Source organism: Triplophysa rosa, linkage group LG18, assembly GCF_024868665.1.
Source record: "Triplophysa rosa linkage group LG18, Trosa_1v2, whole genome shotgun sequence".
In the NCBI taxonomy this organism is placed as follows: Eukaryota; Metazoa; Chordata; class Actinopteri; order Cypriniformes; family Nemacheilidae; genus Triplophysa; species Triplophysa rosa.
The window spans coordinates 18,589,310-18,614,003 of NC_079907.1; the positions used below are offsets into that span (position 1 = coordinate 18,589,310).

The 24,694-nt window shown below is 46.3% G+C and overlaps 1 protein-coding gene across 1 annotated transcript; it reads right to left on the reverse strand.

Annotated features, from left to right (window-relative positions):
• Positions 1-17,221: 17,221 nt before the first annotated feature.
• Positions 17,222-17,981, reverse strand: LOC130569564 (gamma-crystallin M2-like). The gene is made up of 3 exons (XM_057359284.1): positions 17,973-17,981; positions 17,631-17,879; positions 17,222-17,524 (listed from the first exon to the last, which is right to left on the reverse strand). The coding sequence occupies exons 1-3, from the start codon at positions 17,979-17,981 to the stop codon at positions 17,252-17,254; spliced, it is 531 nt and encodes a 176-aa protein (XP_057215267.1). The 3' UTR covers positions 17,222-17,251.
• Between the last annotated feature and the right edge of the window lie 6,713 nt (positions 17,982-24,694).

Genomic DNA, 24,694 nt, shown 5'->3' on the forward strand with positions numbered 1-24,694 from the left:
ATTTTTTTAGGAACCAAAAAAGAACAGCTCATGTTTAGTAAAAGTGAACTAAATAATTCCAAAAGAAAAATACAACCCAAAAAAATACAACTTATTTAGTTAGCCCGTAACTGTCGTCCATCCCCAGTGTGAATGGGTTCAGAGTTTTGCCCAAGGTCTGCATCTGCATCTTCGTCACTTGGTTCTTCAACTGTTGCGAATGGTTTACCAGTGCGCACTGCGTGTGAAGCATGCAGCATGCCACAACCATTTGGCAGACTTTTTCTGGGCTGAAGAGAAGTGCTCCTCCCGTTCGGTCTAACGCACGAAAACGGCTTTTCAGCAAACCGAATATCCGTTCAGTGACGTTTCTTGTCCTGCAGTGGGCCGGATTGTAGCACTCCTCTGATTGTGACCTCGGGTTCTGGACTGGTGTCATCACCCAGGGATGTAACGGGTAAGCATGGTCACCTTCAGAACAAGAGATAGTTAAATAAAACATAACACTTTAATGCATTATATGTTGTAAAAAAGGAATGGTAAAAACAAGTTGACCATACCTAATAGCCTGCCATCACCATACTGTCCATCCTTCATTTTCTTGAAAAGTGTGCAATTTCCGAAAAATGAATGCGTCATGAACGGACCCTGGGTATTTAGTCACAACGTTGGTAATTAAAGTTTTGGAGTCGCACACTGCCTGGAAGTTGATGGAGTATGTGTGCTTCCTGTTGCCGAACACATGCTCCATTTCAGAGGGGGGATCAACTGAACATGTGTTCCATCAATAGCTCCAAGCCCATTTGCTAAACCCGACATGGCCTGAAAACACTGTTTGATATTTTGGAGAGCTTCCGGACGATTTGGGAATATTATATGCTTATATATTATTTTCATTAGTGACTTCAGTACCACGGACAACACAGAGGAAAATGCGGACTGTAAAATCCCAGCTAAAGAAGCCAGAGTACGTTGAAGAGAACCAGAGGCCAAGAAATGAAGGGTGGCTAGAAGTTTTGATATACCTGGTATTGCGTGACTGTCATGAATGGTGGGTGGTGAGAGACACGAAGACAAGGACAGAGGACCCAAGTGCAGACAGCGGGTAAGCGGTTAACAAGACATTTAATAAAATATAAATACTAAACAAAGACCCACGTGGGGGTAAAGTAACAAACATGGACACAGGAACAAGACTAACTAAACTAACAGGACTAGACTAAAACACATCACAACTACAAAATAAACTAAACTAACTCAAAGACAGGAACTCACCACATTACACAATCATGACAGTACAATGAACCAGCACGAGACAGAAGACACAAGGGCATTATAAAGGGGATAAATCAAGAGGGGACAGGTGCAGGACATGAACTAATTAACAAACAATAACGAGGAGATGAAAGGGCGGGAACAGAGACGCCACACCGGAGAGAGGGAGTATATGGAATGCCAAAACTGACTCTCTCCACATAAAACAAGAGGTTCTATCATGGTTCTGCCACTAGGTCAAGAAAAGCAAGACAAGGTGGGACAGAACCATGACAGTGACAGTATACCGTAGACCAGGGCTAGTCAACTGGCGGCCCGTGGGCCAAATGCGGCCCGTCAATCATCTTTACCTGGCCCGCCTTAACATTTCAAATAAGTGGAGAGATTTTATGAACGGTGTGCTTTAAATGCACGTCCTCCTGAGATGCCACATCTTTAAAAGTCCAAAACGCTGCTACATTCAATACGAAAGTAATTCCCACGGCTCATAATGATTTACGTCTTATAAAGCGATTTGATCGGTCAGTCCAAGAAGCTTAATGTTATTTACAACGTTAAATCAGCAATGCATTGCACAGCCACAGGCAACCGGTTTGCGCACGCGATAGGATTTGTGCCCTTGAAAGTAGGCTAACTGTAGGAAGGGTACACCACGTGAACGGTTGTCTCAGATAAGGGGGAAACGGTGTTGTTTTTATTACTGCATTTATTATGTATAACGGCTATATTTACGAAAAACAGCTGTTCATCTCCCCCAGAACTCGCACTATACAAAGGATCTGCCCTATAAGTGCATGGGGCAGATGAATGTGATTGGAATTCTCCAAAAGATGTGATAATAGCATTCAGTTTCTTGCACAGATCAATTGACTCGCTTTATTAGACGCTAATTTAACATCACAAGGGGCAGGGATTACTTTTGTGTTGAATGTATCTGCGTTTTTTACTTTTATTGATTTAACTTTAATTAATTCAATCAAATCTTCATAAATATCTTCTTGAAAAAACTATGCCACCCACATCTTGGATGTACTGGAGGACTGTGGGTGAGTAAATTAGTAGCAATTTTTGGGTAAAGTAACGCATTCAGGAATATAAAATACAATTAAAAAGACAATATCCCTTTTAATTTAATATCATGAAAAGGCATAAATACTGGATGCAATATTTGTGTGCATGTTTTAATCATGGCCTATAAGTAACAGCAACAAAAACAGTATAAAAGGAACAAAACGCAATAAATAACAGAAAAACAAAATAACAGAAGAAATGAGAATATGGTAAAAAACTGGCCCGCATCCTATTTATACTTTTGGAATCTGGCCCTCAAAGAAAAGTAGTTGAAGACCCCTGCCGTAGACAGTATATTTTACAGTTTCTGATTAGCAGTATAGTGATAAAAATCCTTCTATTTATTCTTCCAGCAAATGCATCAATGATTTTATACACTTTAACGTTATCTCATGGCCATAAGTAACATTACTTTACCAAACAGAATTTAGAGCAAAGGTAGCATAGACCAAAACACAGTTTAAGTGACTGAATCCTATGAGAAAAAGCCAAGGAACCATCATGAGGAAATACATGGTTATTTATTGAACTAACTCTACAAACAATTAAGCCTAGACATATATGGACAAAATACATAAACATGAAACACAAACACGCTAGGGAGCTTGGAGAGAGTGAGAGTGAGTGAGAGAGCGAGAGAGAGGGCATGAGGCAGGTAAAACATTTCTGAACACCAATAAAATCATCTCTAACAAAGAGGCACGAACTTAACGCAGCTATTCTATATATAGAATCGGATACTTTGCGAGCTCTGTGCTGGACCAATATCCGGATGCACATGGATAGAAATCTTGAATGGTTTCAGAATGCAGTCCTGTTGAAACGCTGAGTTCAGATGTCTGAAGTTTCAGGGCCTAAGTGGCCTCCCCAGAGGGGAGCTGCAAGCCCGGGTGTCTGTTGGATTGTCCTCCGCGTTCTCTGATGAGACCCTTCTGATGACGGAAATTGCGTCATGCGGACGGAGCACGGACGGACGGACCATACTTCCGCCTTTAGAATGTGTGTTCTACATTAGGGCTGCACGATATGTATTGAAACATTATCGTTATCTCAATAATAGTATATGCGATATCCATATCGCAGAGAGATACGATAAATTTAATTTGTTTCATCTGTCAATCATTTGTGTGTTGCATGCTTAGATTGTCCAAATTGGACCAATCAGAAGGGGCATTACTATCTTTATACCCGCCAAGTAGGTGCTATTATACTATTGGCTAGATCGCGGTCCCAAATGTGAACCTAGCGACTCAAAGCAGAGAGCGGAAAATAAATATGGCAGGAATAGAGACGAGCGAGGAAAATGACAGCGACGAACTTGTGCCTAAAAAGAACGGTACGTTACGTCTGAAATATGGCATATTTTGCAGGGCTCGACATTAACACTGTGTCTGGGAGAAGTGAATGTTTTGTATTGGCAAGTGAGAGAGAATTTTACTTGCCCAACTGGACAAGTACCTTGAAAAAAAAAGAATAACAACAGTGCGACATATACAGTATGTACAGTAGAATAATACAAATATGTCCATTAGACAGAGCTGTGTGTATGTGTGAAGTGGTTTTGTCATGGTTGTGCTTGTTTGTGTGTAACAATAATCAATAGTGCACTGCACAGAGTCCATGTAACGTAGTTAATTAGATACGAACGCGGAATCCTGTTATTTCAATGTCATCTGGCGGTTCTGCTTGTCTGAGTGAATTATGTGCACAGTTTAACATTCAATACGGGTGATGGTTTGAGGATTTATCTGCGTCTGCACTGTATGAGGATATTAACACATGAACTTCATCTCCAGAGTTGTTCTGAGAGTTTATTTTATGAGCGTTTTACTGTTTGAGTGAAGCTATTGGCAAACACACAAAAACTTGAGCCTTCCCAGAAAACCCATCAAAATAAAAGTCCTGTTGAATTGAACACACACTGTAGTGTTAAGTCTAAATGTTTTCCTCTTCCTTGATAGTTTTTTTTAGCCTGAATTAGATTTAATTACATCAGAAGAATATTACCTGTTTATTTCAGTATGATAATAACATGTATATAAATAATAAAAAAATAGCATTTCTCTAGGAAATGTTATATCGCAAGAAATAGCGTTATCGCAATATTCAACAACAAAATCGCATATCGCATATTTTCTCAATATCGTGCAGCCCTATTCTACATGTGTGTTAGCTAAATCCTTATTACATGCAGTAAACAGAGACTGAAAAAAGTGAAAGCGCACAGCTCAGTCAAATGTTCGTCATGATAACTGAACACTACTCCAGCGGCAGAGGTGGCGTTCATTCACCTTTTGTTCTTTGGAGCCTTCGCATTTATTGACTTCGAGACTTCAAACTCTACGCCGAATTACTGCTGGAATCTTACGACGTGGTGCAGCGGACTGTCCCTTCCTGCAGCGACTTCCCCTGGGCGTCTCGGTAGTGCCAGAAGTGTTTGAGTTTTTTTCTCTAAAAGAGCAAATTTCTCCAGCGTGGCATGTCCCGCTGTTCTCATGGGTGCAACACACTCATCGAGGAGGGGGACGGACATGATGTCTGCTTCCAGTACGCTGGGGCAAACGTTGTGGATACGTCCTGCCCGCACTGCAGGCGGTTGACGATTCAGACGTTACGTCACGGGTGGCTGTGTTCCCACGGGACTCAGCCACCACCTCGTCTGCTCCCATTCCGTGATGGCAGGACTACGGCCCTGCCGTCCGCTACGGCAAGCAGCGAGGGTGATATGAGGGTTACTGTGAGCGCTAATCCACCAGCCACTGGATCACGGACCGTTCGCACCTCGTCTCGCTCGTCTGACTGTTCCCCAGGAGACGGTCCCACCGTCTTGTTCCTCAACAACGTATTCGGACACGATGCGTGATGATGAGATGTCTCTTGCAGCATCGGGGGGTGACGTACTGCCATCCGACGATTCTTCGGGCTCCCTCCCTCGGGGGGTCGAGCCCAGGAAGAAGCGGACGTCGAAATGTCAGCCATGCTTTCCCGGGCCACCGTGAGCGTTGGGTTGCAGTGCCCACACTGCCTCTCCCAGCACTCGCGGCTGGCTACATGGCGCCTCGGGTTTGAGCGCGGCTCCGAGCCGCGCCCGCCCCCAGTGCCGTGTTTTACGGAAGTGCATGCGGAACTTAGTAAGACCTGGAATGCCCCCTTTCTGGCACGATTTACGTCATAGAAAGTTCTGTCACCCTCTCTTCCCTCGAGGGTGAGGCAGCTAGACGATACGTCGATGTACCCCAGGTGGAGTGCACTGCGGCGGCATACTCATGCCCGCCACCTGGGGGCTCGACCTAGACTCCTGTCCAAAGCATGTGGTGTCTCGGCATCTCTGGTGTCAAGAGCTTACATTGCGGCAGACCAAGCTGCCTCCTCTCTCCACGCTATGGCTCCTGCCAGGCCAAGGCGTTGAGAGAGCTCCACGAGGGTAAGACCGACCCAGCGCTTATGCAGGAACTCCGCACCGCCACCGACCTTGCTCTACGGGCGACCAAAGTGACCACACGGGCCCTGGGTCGGGCGATGTCCACACTTGTGGTCCATGAGAGACAACTCTGGCTGAACCTTGCACAGATGAGTAACGCTGAGAAGGTCCGCTTTCTCGACGCAGCCATCTCGCAAGGGGGGGGGGGGCATCCCTCCTGCGCTGTGATTGGATGGTCGATTAAAAAGTGACAGTAGCTGCGTCTGAATTCGCTCACTTGTTCACTCATTCAATTTCGGACACTGACGTAATATATCCTGCGTTTGACAAAACTGTCACGGACATTCGTCATAATGCTTATATTACACCTGTGTGGCTTTGTGGATTGTTTTGTAAAATGGTAAAGTTCATTTTTACATAATTTGTCACGTTTATTGTATTCGTGTTTAATAAAGAGAACAAAACAAATGTTTGCCACGTTTATTTACTATTACATTTATTACGTTAAAAAAATTACTTAATATTTTTAAAAATACAAAACTGCTATATATAACATTAATTTAATCTCAAAAGTAGAAAAAAACTGTCAACAAGAACAAACACAAGTGTATAAACGTATATTTGTGGCATTAACGGTCACTCTCCTCCAGCTGATTCTAATTAGACGGTTGATTTGTGTATCATGGGAAATATGTGTTCATCGAATGTACACTCAAAATCAGAATGCATTGTGGGTAAAAAGTAGTGAACAAATGTAGGGAATGAGTTTTTTACTCAGAATTCGGACAACACTACAAAATGGCGGGCACACGATATAGTGCACTATATTCAGACACAGCTATTGATTTACATTTAAATTAAGTCATTTAGCAGACGCTTTTATCCAAAGCGACTTACAGAGAGTTCAGGGAGCAATAAGCGATATGTCATACAGCACAAAATTGATGAGCACAATCATGCATTAACACATCGCCCACCACTGGATGTACAATCATCAGCAATAAACTATATTTTAGCATTTTAGAATGCATACACTGCTGAAAAGGCTATAGAAACCATCACATAAATTCTACTGGATTTAATGGTTATGATGGAAATTGTATTGGTTGTAATGGAAACAAAAGTCTACTGGAATGTGTTGTGTTCTGTTGACAAGACCATTAAATCATACTCAAATAATGTCCAAAACACACTAAAAAAGGTATTTAATAGGGGTTGAACAAACTAGTCGACTAGTCGCGGGTCATGTGATTTTGACACTGTACCTTTAAGAAGAGGCTGTTCTAAGAGAGCTGCGAGCGCGACGTATGTCATTCCCACCCGCTTCAGCGGGATTCTGTCACACTCCCGGCAAAAATATATGTTATCTTGTCCTGCTTCTGCACGCATCATTCACAATGTGTCATGTTTTCTTTCCCAACCTTCACAATTTGATCTGAAGCCGTAAAAGCTCGCAGGTAAAGCCTAGCGCTGCATATATCTCAGTGCGCTGTGCTTCTACAGGCAGATCTTTTATTATTATTGGCTATTTTTGTACTTGTTCCCCATTTAATAAAACAAGAAAGAAACAGCATAAATAAAAATGTTTCTCATATTGGCTGCTGTGTCACTGAGGTGCTGCGTTTGTAAGTCCGCTATAAAGCGTCTGCTGCATTAGGCTAATAAATATATTGACGTTGTTCTAAAGTCATAGGCCGGCCGTCACATCGACACGACTTTTATCACATAATAGTCGAGTCTAGACTCCTATAAAGGTTTCCAATGCACTCTAAAAAAAAGCCGTAAAAATAGGGCGCAATATACTGTATTAATATGAAGGAATTTTCCGTGTTCATTTTTACAGTTGTTTTACCTGTATTTTACAGTTTGCACTGCATTCATTTGCATTTTAGCATTAACGGAAATGTCCGGAAAATGTACTGGTAATTTTCTGCCAGTACTTTATCTGTTTTGTCACGGGATTTTTTTTACATTGTGGAGTTTTAATGGAAACCACTAGAATTTCTGTGGTGTTTATTTTTTAGCAGGGTGGTCATACTTTTGTGGTTATTTTGATAAAAGTAAAAGTAACCCATTACAATTCAAAGAAAGTGATATTGTAGTGATATTGTAATAATATGTGTTAATAGTCTTAATAAGTTAAAACACAGCAACATTTAGTTTGGTTAAAAGTATTTATTTAAACATTCATTAGGTGTCATGTGCGCGTGAGCATTCAACGAATTGTTTAAAATGATAATAATATGTTTCATACTGGATGCGTGAGAAGAGCGTCCCGTGCGCAGCGCGCACCCGTTGTGCTTTGCTTTCACAGCGACACATTGCGCATCGCACTGCTGCCTCTTTACATCCAGTACAAAATGTGAGTTTGTACACTTCCCTCCAAATAAAGTCACCTCCTGGGCAGTGCTATGATCTGGGGTTGCTGCAGTTGGTCAGGTCTATGTTCAGCAACAGTATGTGCCCAAAGAATGAGGTCAGCTGACCACTTGAATATACTGAATGACCAGGTTAGGGCACGGGCATATTCCAAGGTGACAATGCCAGGATTCATCGAGCTCAAATTGTGAAAGAGTGGTTCAGGGAGCATGAGACATAATTTTCAAACATGGATTGGCCACCACAGAGTCCAGACCTTAACCCCATTGAGAATCTTTGTGATGTACTGGAGAAGACTTTGCGCAGCGGTCCGACTCTTCCATCATCAATACAAGATCTTGGCGAAAAATGTATGCAACTCTGGACATGAATAAATGCTGTAACATTGCAGGAGCTTATCGAAACGATATCACGGCGAATGTGTGCTGTAATCAAAGCTAAAGGCGGTCCAATGAAACATTAGCGTGTGTGGCTTTTTTTTGGACGAGCAGTGTAGTTCTGTATATCAGATTATATAAATTGATTTTGTTTATCCGCATTATTCTGGTTCTCTTTCTGCAGTGCGAGTTATATAATTATGCTTACAGTATATGTTTCTTTGAGAAGAGAAGGTTCACACTGTTCATGAGAGAGTGATTGACAGCGTGATGTGATCATTTCCACCCATCAGAATATACAGTTTAAGCATAACATGATGTGTACAACTTTATTTTTTCTTTAATACAACCTTTGAAAGTCACACGTTACTATTATATTTTATATTTACAAAAAAAAAAAATGTATGCATTGTAGCGAGGAAGGCGGGACGAGAGCCGTGGGGCAGGAAGGCGGGGCCGGTGGCGTGAGTGATAATGAGTATCAGCTGTACGCGCAACGGTCCCGCATGCCTCACGGGGAGCTAGGGAGCATAAGAGGACGAGCGACGGGACTGCCGACGAGAGAGGACCGGGCCCGGAAATGTTAAGTTTTATTTATGTTTGTGTGGCCGGCAGTCGACCGTGAGGTGGCTGCCGGCCTTTTACTTCCGTGTTATTGTTTGTTTATTTTTGATTAAAGTTTATTGTTTAAATGTTCGCCGGTTCCCGCCTCCTTTCTTCCCTACATTGAACTTTGTTACATGCTGTGATGTTGTTGCATCAATGTACCGCTAGGTGGCACTCGATCTACTCGAGTTGCATCGAGAGGTAGAGAAGAAGTTAGAGTACGGAGCATGTGCCTGCATGTTATCCTGTATGTGTTATTTTGTTAATAAATGTTACTGAAAGGAATCTACGGTCTCCAGCATCTTGTCTACATTAAGACATAACAAATTGGCGATGAGGACGTTTTTTTGTACAAGATTTTCTGAGGATGGCTTCAGTAAGTGCTCCATTTCCCAATCCTTTTTTGCCTTGTCCCGGTGAGCCTGCTATACCGCTAGTCACATGGCTGAAAATGTTCCGGAACTACATGCTAGTCATCAATGCTACTGGGGATTTATGGTCAGAAGCCAGAAAACGTGCTTTGCTTCTTCACTGCCTCGGAACCGAAGGTCAGAGATTGTTTTATACACTGCCCAATACCGGTGACGATCTAGCTGATGCTATTAATGCTTTGGAACAACACTTCGTTCCGAAAAGAAATGTGGTTGTGGAAAGACATGCTTTCAGGAAACGCATACAGAGGATAGATGAAACGGTAGTACAATACATTGCTGCATTAAGAGATTTAGCGACTACTTGTGAATTTGCTGACAATCTTGACGATATGTTGCGTGATCAACTTGTTGAAAATATTGCTAACCCTCGCATTCGTGAAAGATTATTAGTGGAATTGTAAACTAAATTGACACTGGAGACTGCAATTACAATTGCCACACAGCTAGAGACGGCTGATGCTCAGGCGAAATCGCTGGCTACGAGTAACTTCGCTCCAGTTCAAGCTGTACATGCCACTCCTGCTTCTGGACGACAGCGTCCTAAGGCCAAATTCAAAGCACGTACCTCATCAAAACCACCTGCTTCTGCTCCGTCAGCTCGAACATGCTTTCGCTGTGGCTCTGCTGGACATCTTGCAAACGCACAGAACTGCCCCGCTGCATCTGCTAAATGTAAGAACTGCAATAAGATTGGACATTTTGCACGAGTCTGCCGTTCTGCTCCTACTCATTCAGTGCATTCAGTTGAATTGCCAGAGGTCTGTATTCTCCATCTGCCTGGAGCGACTGACCATCTGATGTTTGAAGTGACCGTACATGCCTCACCTGCTGCTACCCCTGTCTCTCTTCAACTTACTGTGGACTCTGGTTCGTCTGTGTCCATCCTGCCGAAACAACTGTATGAACAGCATTTTCGCACTGTGCCGTTGCAAGCCCCTGCTGCCCGTTTAGTTACTTACTTACAAGAGCCGATTTCAGTGCTAGGATGTTTATCTGCTACAGTCACTAAATATGGCATTATCTGTCCTGCACACTTCTTCATTGTTGACACTGGCACTGCTTTGCTAGGCATGGATCTGAGGCAAGGGACTTCAGCTGCAATTTACTGGAAACACTGTGCTGCCATCGGCACAATCCTCTCCAGTCTGTGCTCTCTCCACTTCTCCATCACAGCATTAGGCTGTGTGAACAACTTCACGCACAAGGTGAACATTTCTGACTCTGTACCTCCTGTCAGATGCAAATTGCGTCGCTTACCTTTCTCCATGAGAGATGCTGTTTCCGCAGAACTGGAACGTCTCTTACAGGCTGGTGTGATCGAACGGATTGATTCTTCTCCATGGGTTTCTCCGATTGTTGTGGTCCAAAAGAAAACGGGGGGATCCGCATGTGTGTGGACTTGCGAGGGCCCAACAAGGCAGTTATAGTAGACAGCTACCCATTGCCACACATGGAGGAGATGATGACATTACTGCAAGGTGCGACTGTGTTTTCAACTATAGACTTGGAAAGTGCATACCACCAGGTACCTCTTCATGAAGATTGCCGGGATCTCACTGCTTTTCTTACACACGAGGGCCTCTTCAGATTCTGCAGGGTACCTTATGGCTCGGCGTCTGCTCCAGCTGCATTCCAAAAGATGATGGTCATCATTCTAAAAGGAATCCAGAACGTTGCAAATTATCTGGACGACATCATCGTGTGGGGACGCTCGCTGCAAGAACATGATCAAGCGCTAGAGAAGGTGATGCAACGTCTCAAAGATGCTGGGTTGGTGTTAAATGAGTCAAAATGTCAATTCAGAAAACAGAGCTTGAAGTTTCTAGGCCACATGGTGAAGTCGCAGGGTATTCAGTTGGATCAGGAACATCTATCTGCAATAATCGATGCACCTGCACCAACGTATGCTGTTCAGTTGCGTTCTTTGCTGGGTCTTCTCTCCTGGTACAACAAATTCATTCCTAATTTCGCTTCCGTGGTGATGCCTCTGCGTGAGTGCTTGAGAGATGAGAGTGGATTTCGCTGGTCTGATGATGCTCAACAAAGCTTGGATGATGTGAAGAAGCTGCTGGTTCACAGTCCTGCGCTTATACTGTTTGACCCGGAGATGCCGGTGGTCATTTCTACTGATGCGTCTGCATATGGAGTAGGTGCTGTCTTCGCTCAAATTGGCACTGATGGTCAAGAACATACTGTCGCTTTCACATCCAGAACACTGTCCTCAGCTGAACAGAAATACTCCACTGTTGAAAAGGAGGCTCTGGCGTGTGTCTGGGCGGTGGAAAAATGGAGAACGTACTTGTGGGGTCGCAGATTTACGTTGCGGACTGACCATCAAGCGTTAACGACACTGCTGACCACAAAAGGGACTGATAGAGCTGGTATGCGTATTGCTCGGTGGGCTGCTCGGTTGCTCTGTTTCGACTACATAGTTGAGTATCGTGCTGGATCTGAGAACTACACTGCAGATTGTTTATCCCGCTTGCCCTTGCCTCTTCCTTTGGATGCTGAGTCTGATACAGAACCCGAGTTTGTTGCTTTACTGTCTTCTGGGCCGATTGCCATATCCCAGGAAGAATTTGCTACTGCCTCTGCTCACTGTTCTGAACTCTCTGCGTTGCGCGCACAAATTGCGAGTAAATGGCCTTCATCTTCCGCTGCTGTGGATCCTGTGATTCGTCCATACTACAAGCTCCGACATGAGTTCAGTGTGCAAGCTGAGTTTGTGTTTAGAGGATCTAGACTGGTTGTGCCTGGAAAATTGCGTGAGTCATTGTTCCGTATTGCACATGAGGGTCATCAGGGAATTGTGAGAACGAAGCAACGCCTGCGTGAGATGTATTGGTGGCCAAACATGGACACATTTGTGACAGAGAAAATTGCTGCCTGTCATTTATGTCTTTCTCTGGACAAAACTGCGAAAGCCTCTGCTGTTCCACTACAGCCTGTTCCTTTACCTTCTGCACCGTGGGAAAAACTGGCGATAGACATTGTGGGCCCGTTCGAGACTGCTGTCTGGGACTGTCGATATGCTCTGACACTCACTGACTATTATAGTAAGTGGCCTGAGGTAGCCTTTACTGCGTCTGTTGCAACAAAACAGGTGACTGCATTTCTTACCTCTGTCTTCAGCAGACACGGAAACCCGACCACTCTGGTCAGTGATAATGGGCCTCAGTTCACTTCTCCTGAGTTTGCTGCATTCCTGAAAGACAGAGATATTAAGCATATTCGTACTTCAGTGTATCATCCTGCTGCAAATGGTGCTATTGAACGCTTTCACAGAGTTCTCAAGAGTACAATCCAATCAGCAATCCTACAATCAGCACCATGGAAATCAACAGTGACTGACTTCCTGCAGATTTACCGCGCTACACCTCATGCTGTAACAGGTGTTTCCCCATTCGAATTGCTTCATGGAAGGAAAATGCGTACCCGTCTCAATGTCCTGAAACCTTCACCTTCTGGTCATGAGCCGACACCACTGCAGAAACGTGTTTCCTCACGTCAGGATGTCATGAAATCTCGCTTTGACCACAAGCATCGTGTGCGACATTTCTCTTTTCGACCAGGGAATAAAGTGCGCATTAAAAAGGCTGTGCATGTACCAAAAGCTTATCCAAAGTTCACTTCTCCAATTGAAGTCAGGAAAAAAGTTGGTCCTTACACTTACCTCTTGGATGATGGAAAAAAGTGGCATGCATCGTGTCTTGCACCCGTGCCAACTAGAGAGTTGGATAATGGAATGACAGCCAATGCTGAAAACGTGATGCCCTCTCATGTTCCATTGTCTGGAAATTCAGTGTCTTCTGAGGCTGGTCCAAGAGAACAACGTCAAAGACGTGAGCCAGGTTGGCTAAAGGACTATGTCTATTAGTCACAGAATTTGACATGGACTTTTGCAATATACATATCATATACTTACATGAAAGTCGAGTACTGAATACTAGTGAGTAGTTTGGTTCATGTTGCTTGTTGTTTGGAATATTCTTCTGCATTCAATTGGTGTGTTGCTTGGTGTAGTTCATTTATGTGTGAAATTGTTGATGCATGGCAGATTTGCTGTTCTTTCTGTTTTATGTTACTTGTTGGTAACAGGAGCATCACTTAACTAAGAGGAGATTATGTGATGTTGTTGCATCAATGTACCGCTAGGTGGCACTCGATCTACTCGAGTTGCATCGAGAGGTAGAGAAGAAGTTAGAGTACGGAGCATGTGCCTGCATGTTATCCTGTATGTGTTATTTTGTTAATAAATGTTACTGAAAGGAATCTACGGTCTCCAGCGTCTTGTCTACATTAAGACATAACACATGCATATTTTAAGAAGCCTGTTTGATTTGTGGTGATTATGAGTGTTTGTGTTTCTGAGGCTCTAGACTACAGTACATGCATCTACTATCACGTGTAGCCAAAAACAGTGGTGAATGGTGTTATGTTTATGTCGTCATTTGTATCATTATTGCAACAAATACCAGAAAATACCGTGATAGAGTTTTAGGGCCATATCTCCCATCCCTAGTCATTCACTCTCAAAACCAGAGCCGTTTCTTGCTATATGCGGACAATTCGGCTGCATAGGGCCCGCAGCCACCAGGGGGCCCCCAAACTGCAAGTATAGCCTCATATTTTATTATACTTTGGAGAATTAAAAGTACCTGTCTTTATTTGCATGTATTGCATGCATTCATTATGCATTCATTTGCAAAGCATGTAAGTGTTCATGGGGTAATCAGGTCAAAATCACCTTTGGGCTAAGCTGTCACGTGGTAAGTGACGTCTGCCGACAGGTCTGACGGGATAATTGACAGCCGCCCACCTTCCACTGAAGTGATGAGAATAGCGGTAGACGCTAATTACAATGTCATCGAAACGTACTTATGCGCCTGGTGCAGAGAAACGCAAAAAGAAGAAAACCGATGAAGAAAAACGATCACAGGATAAAGGTAAGGCATTTGATGTGGGTGGAGGGGTACACATAATGCCAACCTGTAAACAAGTTAGTTTGCTACTTTTGTCATGCTGGCTAGCTCTGCTAGCCTCAGATAAATGTGAGCTACCTCAGCTAACAGGCTATGATTGTTTGTTTGTATGTAAATAAAGTCAGCTTTATCCAACTCAGCTCAACTCAACTTTATTTATATAGCGCTTTTTACAATGTTCATTGTTACAAAGCAGCTGTACATAAGACTTATTGACTATAAGCAAAACAATTAAAGTTGTACCTGCAAAAACAAGAAAAAGTTGAAAACACAGAAGACAGACATACCCACATACAAAACACTCCACACACACAATATGCACACATACTAACACACATAGACATAGACACACACACGCACACGCTCAGTGAGATCACACATTTAAGATAAAGGAGAGAGAAGCACAGGTCAAATATAACAGGTTATAAATTCTAAAGCAGCCCCCCCGGCCAGGCAAATAGTGCAAAAAACAGTATGCAAACAGTGGCGAGGAACCCAAAACTCTAATCGAGAAAAAAAACCTCAGGAGAACCCAGACCCAACCAGGGGATTCCAGTTCCCTCTGGCAAAAGCTGCTGCCTCTGCACAAGCTCAAGAGAGCTTGGCTAAACAACAAGGCTAAATAAAATAAATGAACTTACTAATAAAATAAATTATAGTTTTAAGATTATCATTAATAATCTAATAGCATTTGAAATTTTGTGGTGAAGACGTGTCAGGTGACCGCGTCCTTCTTTATCCAGCTCTATCATCTCAGCTCTTGTCAGGTCGCCGCTTCCCATTCTCCGCTCTACCATCAGGTCAGGCCATGAAGACGTGTCAGGTGACCGCGTCCTTCTTTATCCAGCTCTATCATCTCAGCTCTTGTCAGGTCGCCGCTTCCCATTCTCCGCTATCTATCCAGAGTTTGCTTTACAAAAAGGCTCAAATAAATGTGTCTCAAGCATAGACCTGTGCTACTATTTTATAAATAAAACCAATTATTATCAGACTGATTATTGTTACTTTTAGTAGTAGTAGTAGCAGTAGCAGTATACGTAGTAGTGGATTATTCATATATGGTTCATTTTAAACTACAATATATAACTACATAACTTATTTTTATTTTTTTTATAGGGCTGTGACGGTGGCAGTTTTTTACCACCGCGGTGGTAATAGACAAATCGACCGCGGTGGTGCGGTGGTTGAGAAATATATATTATTTATATAAATAATATTTATATTATTATATTTGCGTGTAGCAACCACATGACGAGTGGAAGAGAAATATAGACCTTATTTAAATACTTGAAATTGTTAAATACTTGAAATTGAAATATGATATCTGAAATAAATGAGGATGAAACATCCGTCAATGTTTAACGCGCAAATCCATCAGTGAAACGGCACACTACAGCATATAAAACATTTAAATAAACATCAGTAAATAATGAAAACTTAAAACAATAAAGCTAAATACGAAATAAAAAAGCTCTTGTTGCAGTAACTTCAGTCAGTGGCGTATTAACCCTTACAGTCCTTAACAATTCCATTTGAAACAAACTTTTTAAACCTACATTGGCTTTCCTATTCAGATTGCCATAAAAACTTTATTTTTTCCAACTCGTTGATGTGAAACTTACTTGTTGACATTGTCCAGATTAAAATGTGTACAGCTGCACTAAATGCGCGTTCATAAGATGTGCACAGGAGCGCAAATGAATAGATGTCTCTCCGCAACCGCGGCAAAACCTGCGCGCTCTCCGACACTAAGCAAGCGGGTCATAGCCAGTTTTGATTTTACGTATCTGTTCCTTTCATAACAGGATCCATTGCAGAACCCGCAGAATAACCTGGGTTTTGCCGTTGCAGGCCCGCGCTCGAATGCACCAACGGAAACGTATGCCAATAATTTCTGTTAATGTAAAATCTTTTAAATAAAACCATCCACAACTGAAAGGCTACAACTAGCAATCGTTATCGCAACTCTCATATTTATTACACCTATATTTGTCAGAGTGACGTGCACTACCGCCGGTAAACATTTTTCAAGAACACACTGTATCCGTTGCATTTATTAATGTACTCTAGCCTGCTTTACTCTTAAAATGTAACAGACTGCTGCATTGTCACAGAATATATGAAAAAGTTAGGAATCTCTACCTCAGAGTTTGAAAAAATAGGGGCCCCCAATTAATATCTCGCATAGGGCCCCCAAACAGCTAGAAACGGCCCTACTCAAAACTCGGACATTTCTCTATACTTTGGACCTGAAGTATATCGTACCGCCCTGAAGAAGTTTTTATTTGATAACATTTGAAACAAAAAGCTATTATAAGAAAAAAAATTGACATAACTTGTGCTAGAAATAGAAAAAAGCAACAAAAAAATGACAAAGCAAGAAAAACTTAATAAAATGGTTAAACGTTAAGTGTGTAGGAGTTTTATTTAACATGTGAGTTTTTACCAGTTGCTTTTCAGTTTGTCATTTTTAAGGCAAAGACAACTCATATTTTTTTATATTTTGCACATAATGTAACACCATTAGACCAAAAACTTTTAGGTAGAAAATTTGATTTATTTTTACGTTTTATAGCTTGACTTGATGCTCAAAAACCTGAAAGGGCATGTGTCCCCTCACGTTTCTATGTTTCTGTGAATAATGCATAAACAATTTAATGGCGCAAATGATCATAACACAATGGTTAGTGAGAAGTTATTTTATTGAGACATTTATTTTATAGAAAACTAATACCAGGAATCCATGATACGCCTCATGCTCATGAATCTCATGCCACCCATATTACTGAAGCTCCTGTACTCTCCAGGCCTGAAGTACGACATTCTGCCTCTGTAGTTGGGCTGCTCATACATGAGCCAGTGACCATCCATCACATGACAGGACTGGCAGTGAGACATGTGGTAGCGGTCCATGCAGGAGTCACAGTCGTCCATCAGCTCGTACGTCTGACCTCCAAAGTTCTCCCTCTCATAAATCTTCATTCTGTAGGATCCCCTGTGCTGTATGGGAAAAAATCCATTAAACTCAGTTTTTTAACATGTCTTGAAAAATTTACTGGAAGGATTTGATTTGTTATAAATACATAAAAATGCTAATCGAACTTACCATGGGGATCATACGACAGGATCGGATGCAGTTGTTCATTCCAAACATAGACATATAGTCAGCGTACTCGCCCCTCTTAAAGAAATACTGGTTTCCCATGTAGTTGGGATGATCATACATCATCCAGCATCCGCTATCCACTCTACAGGAGTGACAGCGGCTCAGGTAGGAGGACATGTCAGAAAAGTCACCCATACACTCATATGAGCGACCCTGGAAGTTCCTGTCCTCGTAGAAGATGACCTGTAAATGTAAAATTTTAGTGGTTTAATGTAAAATGTATGAAAATAAAAGTAATGTATAAGAAATGTAATGGAAATATAAGTTTTTTTTGTGGTTTACCCTGCCCATGGTTATGGTTGAACTGTTCGGTTTCCAGTAGTTCCACAAAAGAGAAGCTGAACCTGATTTTGCTTGTTGGCTCACAGTCACCTGTGCTTATATACATGACCATAGCTAAAGAGTACACTGCATCTATTGTTTGTTAATTCCTGACTATGCAGGTTGAAACACAGGCAATGTATTTAAAGCTTAGTATGTAGATGTTAGACCTCACATGTGTCAGGACTCTAGAATTTCTGTTTCTATCCATTTTAAAATGAAAGGGGTGGTATCCCGTTCAGGGTTTATGACTAGTCCTAGACTAAAACAAATGTTAGAGCTGTCTAAACTGAAAACACCTTGCAATGACACATCCATCAGTGACATTGTTTTGTCTCAAAATGCCCACAAGAAAAGTTTTTTTGTAAGGGATATTTGTTAAAACTAGTTAAATGTCTTAATTTAACTAAGGCCTAGTCCTGGCTTTATCTAACCCCTTAGAGTAAAGACCTTTGCAGGGATCCCTGACTAGGAAAACTGGTATGCCTACATTGAACGAGCATTACACTACTAGCATTTGTCATTAGGATCTGTCAAGGAATACGTGGAAAAGAACCCAGGTGCAGGCAGGCAGTGGATGAAGGGGTTAACAAAGGTCTTTATTACAAATAGAAATACAAAACAAAACACCCACGAGGGGGTAAAATGGTACAGAGGATAACAAGAACTGTTAAACTGACTAGACTAAACTGACAACTTAAAACAATACTAGACAACCAAAAAAAAGAACTAACACTAACTAGACTTACTTTAAAGATCACGAACTGGAGCAAGAACACAAGCAAGGGTATAAACAAGAAATCGCAGGAGGTAACAAAACATGGAACTTTACTAGACACCATAAACACATGCACATCAAACGTAATCCACGAACACAAGACAAAGAAACAAGAGGGTATTTATAGGGAGAGACAAATGAGGGATAATGACACAGGGCAGGTGTGGGTAATAAAACACTCAGGGAAAGATAACAAGGAAACGAGAGGAGCGGGGCCAGTGACGAGACACGAGAAAACACATGAGAAGTAAAAAAAAACAACTCATGGTTTTCTTACATAAAACCTAAGGACTCTGCCCCGATCCCGCCACACGACTAGAATTTCATAAACAAGATGGTGGGACCGTGACAAGGATCACATTAAATATTTTCATTTCTTAAAAAAAACTAAATGTAATGCTGATTTTAACCTAAGGAGGCCACAGTTCCCTTTCTGTCGGTTTCTCGACGTTGTGTCGAACTGACAGAATGGGGTTTGTCTTGAGAACCTATCATCTTCTGAGTATTTAGAAAAGGCCAATGAAAATTGGCGAATGAAATTTGCATGCCGGGCTCCTCCCCGGATGTCCGGGTATAAGAGGGAAGCCGGCGTGCTCATTCATTCACCTTTTGTTCTTCAGAGCCTACGCATCTGGTGAGCTTCTCTACGATCTGGGTGATCATTCTTTCTGCTGGAATCTACGACGTGGACAGCGGACGGTCCCTTCCTGCAGTGACTCTCCCCTGGGCGTCTCGGCAGTTCCGGAGGTGTTCGAGCAAATTTCCTTTTCTAAAAGAGCAAATTTCTCCAGCGTGGCTTGTCCCGCTGTTCTCATGGGTGCAACACACTCATCGAGGAGGGGGACGGACACAATGCCTGCTTCCAGTACGCTGGGGCAGACGTTGTGGATACGTCCTGCCCGCACTGCGGGCGGTGACGATTCAGACGTTGCGTCACAGGTGGCTGTGTTCCCACGGGACTCAGCCACCACCTCGTTTGCTCCCCGTTCCGTGGCGGCAGGACTACGGCCCTGCCGTCCGCTATGGCAAGCAGCGAGGGTGATATGAGGATTACTGTGAGCGATAATCCGCCAGCCACGGCTCACGGACCGTTCACACCTCGTTTCGCTCGTCTGACCGTTCCCCAAAAAAGACGGTCCGCCGTCTTATTCCTCAATCACGTATTCGGACACGATGCGTGATGATGAGATGTCTCTTGCAGCATCGGGGGGTGACGTACTGCCATCCGACTCCGACGATTCCTCGGGCTCCCTCCCTCGGGGGGTCGAGCCCAGGAAAAAGCGGATGTCGAGATGTCAGCCATGCTTTCCCGGGCCGCCGTGAGTGTTGGGTTGCAGTGCCCGCACTGCCTCTCCCGGCGCTCGCGGCTGGCTACATGGCGCCTCGGGTTTGAGCGCGGCTCCAAGCCACGCCCGCCCCCAGTGCCGTGTTTACCGGAAGTGCATGAGGAACTTTGTAAGACCTGAAACGCCCCTTCCCGGCACGTTTCACGTCAAACAAAGTTCTGTCACCCTCTCTTCCCTCGAGGTTGAGACAGCTGGAGGATGCGTCGGTGTCCCCCAGGTGGAGTATGCCGCCGCGGTGCACTCGTGCCCGTAGGTAGCGGCCACTTGGGAGGGCTCGACCTAGACTCCCGTCCAAAGCATGTGGTGTCTCGGCATCTCTGGTGTCGAGAGCTTACATTGCGGCGGACCAAGCTGCCTCCTCTCTCCACGCTATGGCTCCTGCCAGGCCAGGGCGTTGAGAGAGCTCCACGAGGGTAAGACTGACCCAGCGCTTATGCAGGAACTCCGCGCCGCCACCGACCTCGCTCTATGGGCGACCAAGGTGACCACGCGGGCCCTGGGTCGGACGATGTCCACACTTGTGGTCCATGAGAAACTCCTCTGGCCTATACTTGCGCAGATGAGTAATGCTGAGAAGGTCCGCTTTCTTGACGTACCCGTCTCGCAAAGGGGGGCTGGTTGGTGTTACTGTCGAGCCGCAGTGGCCCCGCTCACCGGGGAGGCCGCGTGTTCTCGACAGTAAGAAGCAGTCCTCCGTGCCGCAACTCGGCCGCCTCGGCCATCGAATCCCGTGCACCGTCTGCTTCCCAGCAGCCCTGGTCCTCTTCAACGCCCTCCAGCTCTGGGCAGGTGCCCGCTGGAGGAGACAGCGAAGAGGAGACCATCGCCCATCAGCAGCCGCGGGGCAGCGGCCATCATGGGAACACCTCAGGGGGATCGAGGCTACCATTGGGCCCGACCCCAGCCACATCGCTGGGAAGTCGGATAGGGACGGATCCTGCCCCGTCCCTCCATCTGCTGGCCCCCTCCGGGGAGCTGGCGCCCACTTACTCTCAAAGAGGAGAGTTTCCTCTCGCTCTGGGTTACCTCAGCCGCTCTCACCCTCTGCACGACGGTGAACGGCAAACTCGACGTTGCATCATGGCAAAGCGCAATGTCGAGTATAAACACCAGCCCTCAGCACTCTCAGTCAGACAATGCGTTGAGCTGCGCAGTCGCCAGGCAGGAAGAATGGCAGAGCCGATCTCCTCCCTGGGGGGCCTCCCCGGCAAGGAATCCGTACTGCTAGCCATCGAACCACCCTCCGCGGGGGCGATGAAGCAGATCAAACCTCTAGTCCCCCTGTCACAGTTCTGGGAGCCTGGTCTCAGCTTCCCAGACTGTCAGGCTTGCTGGGGAAGACGATCCGTCTCGGCTAAGCGATTCAGTCGCTACACGCCCGCCCAAGTTCCGGGACGTCCTTTTACCTCAATCAGAGGCAGGGATGCCCCCGTACTTCGGGCGGAGGTCGCCTCCCTTCTGGTGAAGGGAGCGATCGAGCCCGACCCACCGGCCGAGGTGTTCAGCGGGTTTTACAACCCGTACTTCATTGTCCCTAAGAAAGGCGGAGGGTTGCGCCCTATCTTGGATCTGCGTGTTCTGAACAGGCACCTACACAAGCCTCCTTTCAGGATGGTCACGAAGAAGCGCATCCCGGCGTCCGTCAGGCATCAGGACTGGTTCATGGCAATCGACCTAGGACGCGTACTTCATGTCTCGATCCTCCCTCGACATCGGCCATTCCGACGGTTCGTGTTCGAGGGACGGGCATATCAGTACATGGTCCTCCCCTTCGGTCTGTCCCTGTCTCCACGAGTCTTTACGAAGGTCGTGGAAGTCGCCCTCCTTCCCCGTTGGGAAGGAGGTGTGCGGGTACCAACTATCTCGACGACTGGCTTAAGGTGGGCACACTCTCGAGATCTGTGGTGTACACACAGGGACCTGGTGCTCCGGCACCTAGATCGGTGGGGCTACAGGCCAACTGAGAAAAGAGAAGCTCTCCCCGGGCAGAGCATCCTCTTTCTCGGTATGGAACTCGACTCTGTCCTCACGAGCGGCCCCGCTCACCCCCAGGGGGGGCGCGAGGAGCGCGCCCGGTCAGTGTTGAACTGCCTGAGATCAGACAGTCAGCGGTCCCCCTGTAACAGGAGGCTCCTGGGATTCATGGCATCCTCGGCGGGGGTGTCCCCCCCTCAGGTCGATGCACATACGACTGCTCCAACACTGGCTGCAGAGTCAAGTTCCTTGGAGAGCGTGGCACACCGGCAGCAGGCGTTGGTCACACGCTTTTCTGCCGACACACCCTAACCCCCTGGTCTCCATGACCTTCTTGCGGACAGGGGTCCCCTTTGGGATGCCTCCCTGCAAGGTTGGGGTGCCGTGTACAACGGGCAAGCAGTGTCGGGGCAGTGGACGGGGCCCCGCCTGCGTTGGCATTCTACTGCCTAGAGTTGTTGGTTGTGCTACTTGCATTGAGGGACTTCCTCTCGTGCAAGGAAGCACGTGCTGCTCCGGTCGGACAGCACAGCTGCTGTGGGTTTTCTTCACTCACAGCAGCTAACATGACTCGCCCGACGCCTCCTCCTCTGGAATCAGCAGGTGATCAGCTCCCTGCGAGCCACACACATCCCAGGCGTCCTGAACCAGACAGCCGATGTGCTCTCTCGTCAGTTGACTCCTCGCGGAGAGTGGCGACTCCCTCCCCGCGCAGCCGGCTCATTTGGGGGCAGTTTGGCCAGGCACAGGTGGTCCTGTTGCCTCCCCGGACTCCTCCCATTGTCCGCTTGGTACTCCCTGTCCGAGGTACCCTCGGCACGGATGCCCTTGCGCACAGCTGGCCGCGGGACAAGCGGAAGTACGCTTCCCCCCAGTGAACCTCATTGCACAGGGCCTGTGCAAGGCCAGGGAAGAGGAGCATCAAGTGGTACTAGTTACGCCCCTCCGGCCTAACCAGGACTTGGTTCTCGGAGCTGAGGCTCTGACAACAACTCCCCCCCTGGCCGCTCCTCCTGGTGGACAGCTTCCCCAGGGGAAGGGGCACGTTACGGCATCCCAGGCAAAACCTGGTCTCCATGTCTGGACGGGACGAGGAGATCCTGAGTGACCCACCCCCGGTCCGGTTGGGACGTCACTCAGGCTAGGGCTTCGGCCACGGGGCTCGTCCTGGTGCTCTTCTCAGCGAGAAGACCCGCGGAGTTGCTCGGTCGGGTACGGGCTGTCCCGTCCTCAAGAGAGACAGGGGAGTAACCTCTCCCCATCCACACTGGGAATGTATGTAGCCGCTACGGCCGCTCATCATGACCCAAGTGCTGGGTAGCCTCTGGGACAGCACGACCAGGTCATTAGGTTCCTAAGGGGCGCGAGAGGGTGACCACCTTACCCGCGCTCCGTACCCTCTTGCGACCTAGGTGGCGGGCCTCAAGAGGCCCCTCCCCCTTCGAGCCTCTCGGGGTTGCCGCTCTTTCTCAGTCTTGATAAAGACGGCTATCCGCATGGCGCTCACCTCCAAGAGGGTAGGGGTTCTACAAGCACTCTCCATGTCCACAGATTGCCTAGAACTCGGGGCCGGGATTCTCACGTCATCTTGAGACCCCGCCCCGGCTATGTGCCCAAGGTTCCCACTACTCTCCCGAGAGACCAGGTGGTGAACCTGCAGGCGCTCCCCACCGGGGAGGAAGACCCAACCTATCCGTGTTGTGCCCAGTACACGCACGGCGCCTCTACTTGGACCGCACGCAGAGCCCTTAAGCTCTGAGCAGCTCTTTGTCTGTTCTGTTGTCTGGTCAGCAGAAGGGAGGGCTGTCTCCAAACAGAGTCTGGCGCACTGGATCGTGGATGCCCTCGTTAAGGCATACCGATCTCTTTCGCCCCTGCCCATTGGGGGTGAGGTCACCCCTCGTGGGCACTGGCTCAGGGCGCCTCTCTGGCAGACATCTGCAGAGCTGCGGGTTGGGCTATGCCTAACAACTCCGTGAGGTTCTAATACCTACGCACGGATCCGGTGTCAGCCCGCATCCTGGCAAGGTGTGGGACCAGCAGCCGGTAGGGCATACGCCTGCGGAAGCCCTTCCCCCTCCGGGGGGAGCAGTGGCGATCCCGCCTCACTTCTTTCCCCTCGGGTAAAGAACAGGCATTCCATCCATCACTAAGCACCCTTCCAGGGGACAGGCTGGGCAGAGCAGCCCTGCCCCTTTAGGCCGGGGAACAGTTGAGTTATCTCCCACATAGCTCTAACCGGACCTAGTGCTCCAGACGTGGTAACCCCCCCTCCGTGGGCTGTTCCGTCTGATGTATCCTCATGAATGGTTCCCACCTTGGCAACCCATGACCTCCCCAGGTGGACTCCCACCTTGCGGTTAACTCCTGCAGTCCGCACATTCCTCCCATGAGTTCTCCCCTGATGGTGAGACCATGTGGTGTCTCCACTAATTCCTCCCTACGGTAGGTAGTGGCCTCTGCAGCGTTTTTCCCCCCGGGGGGGGAATAATGCTTACCCAGTGGCCCGTACGGTGCCGGGCGGCTTCTCGCCATTTAGAGAATCAGGCCTCCGCCCGTGACGGCCGGCGTTAGGGGGCTTCCCA

Bases quoted from the DNA above. Each gene is read 5' to 3' on its own strand.
- LOC130569564 (XM_057359284.1), bottom strand. The intron at 17,525-17,630 runs GTAAGTTCGATT...TTTCCCATACAG, and splicing joins CCTGTCGTATGATCCCCATG to CACAGGGGATCCTACAGAAT.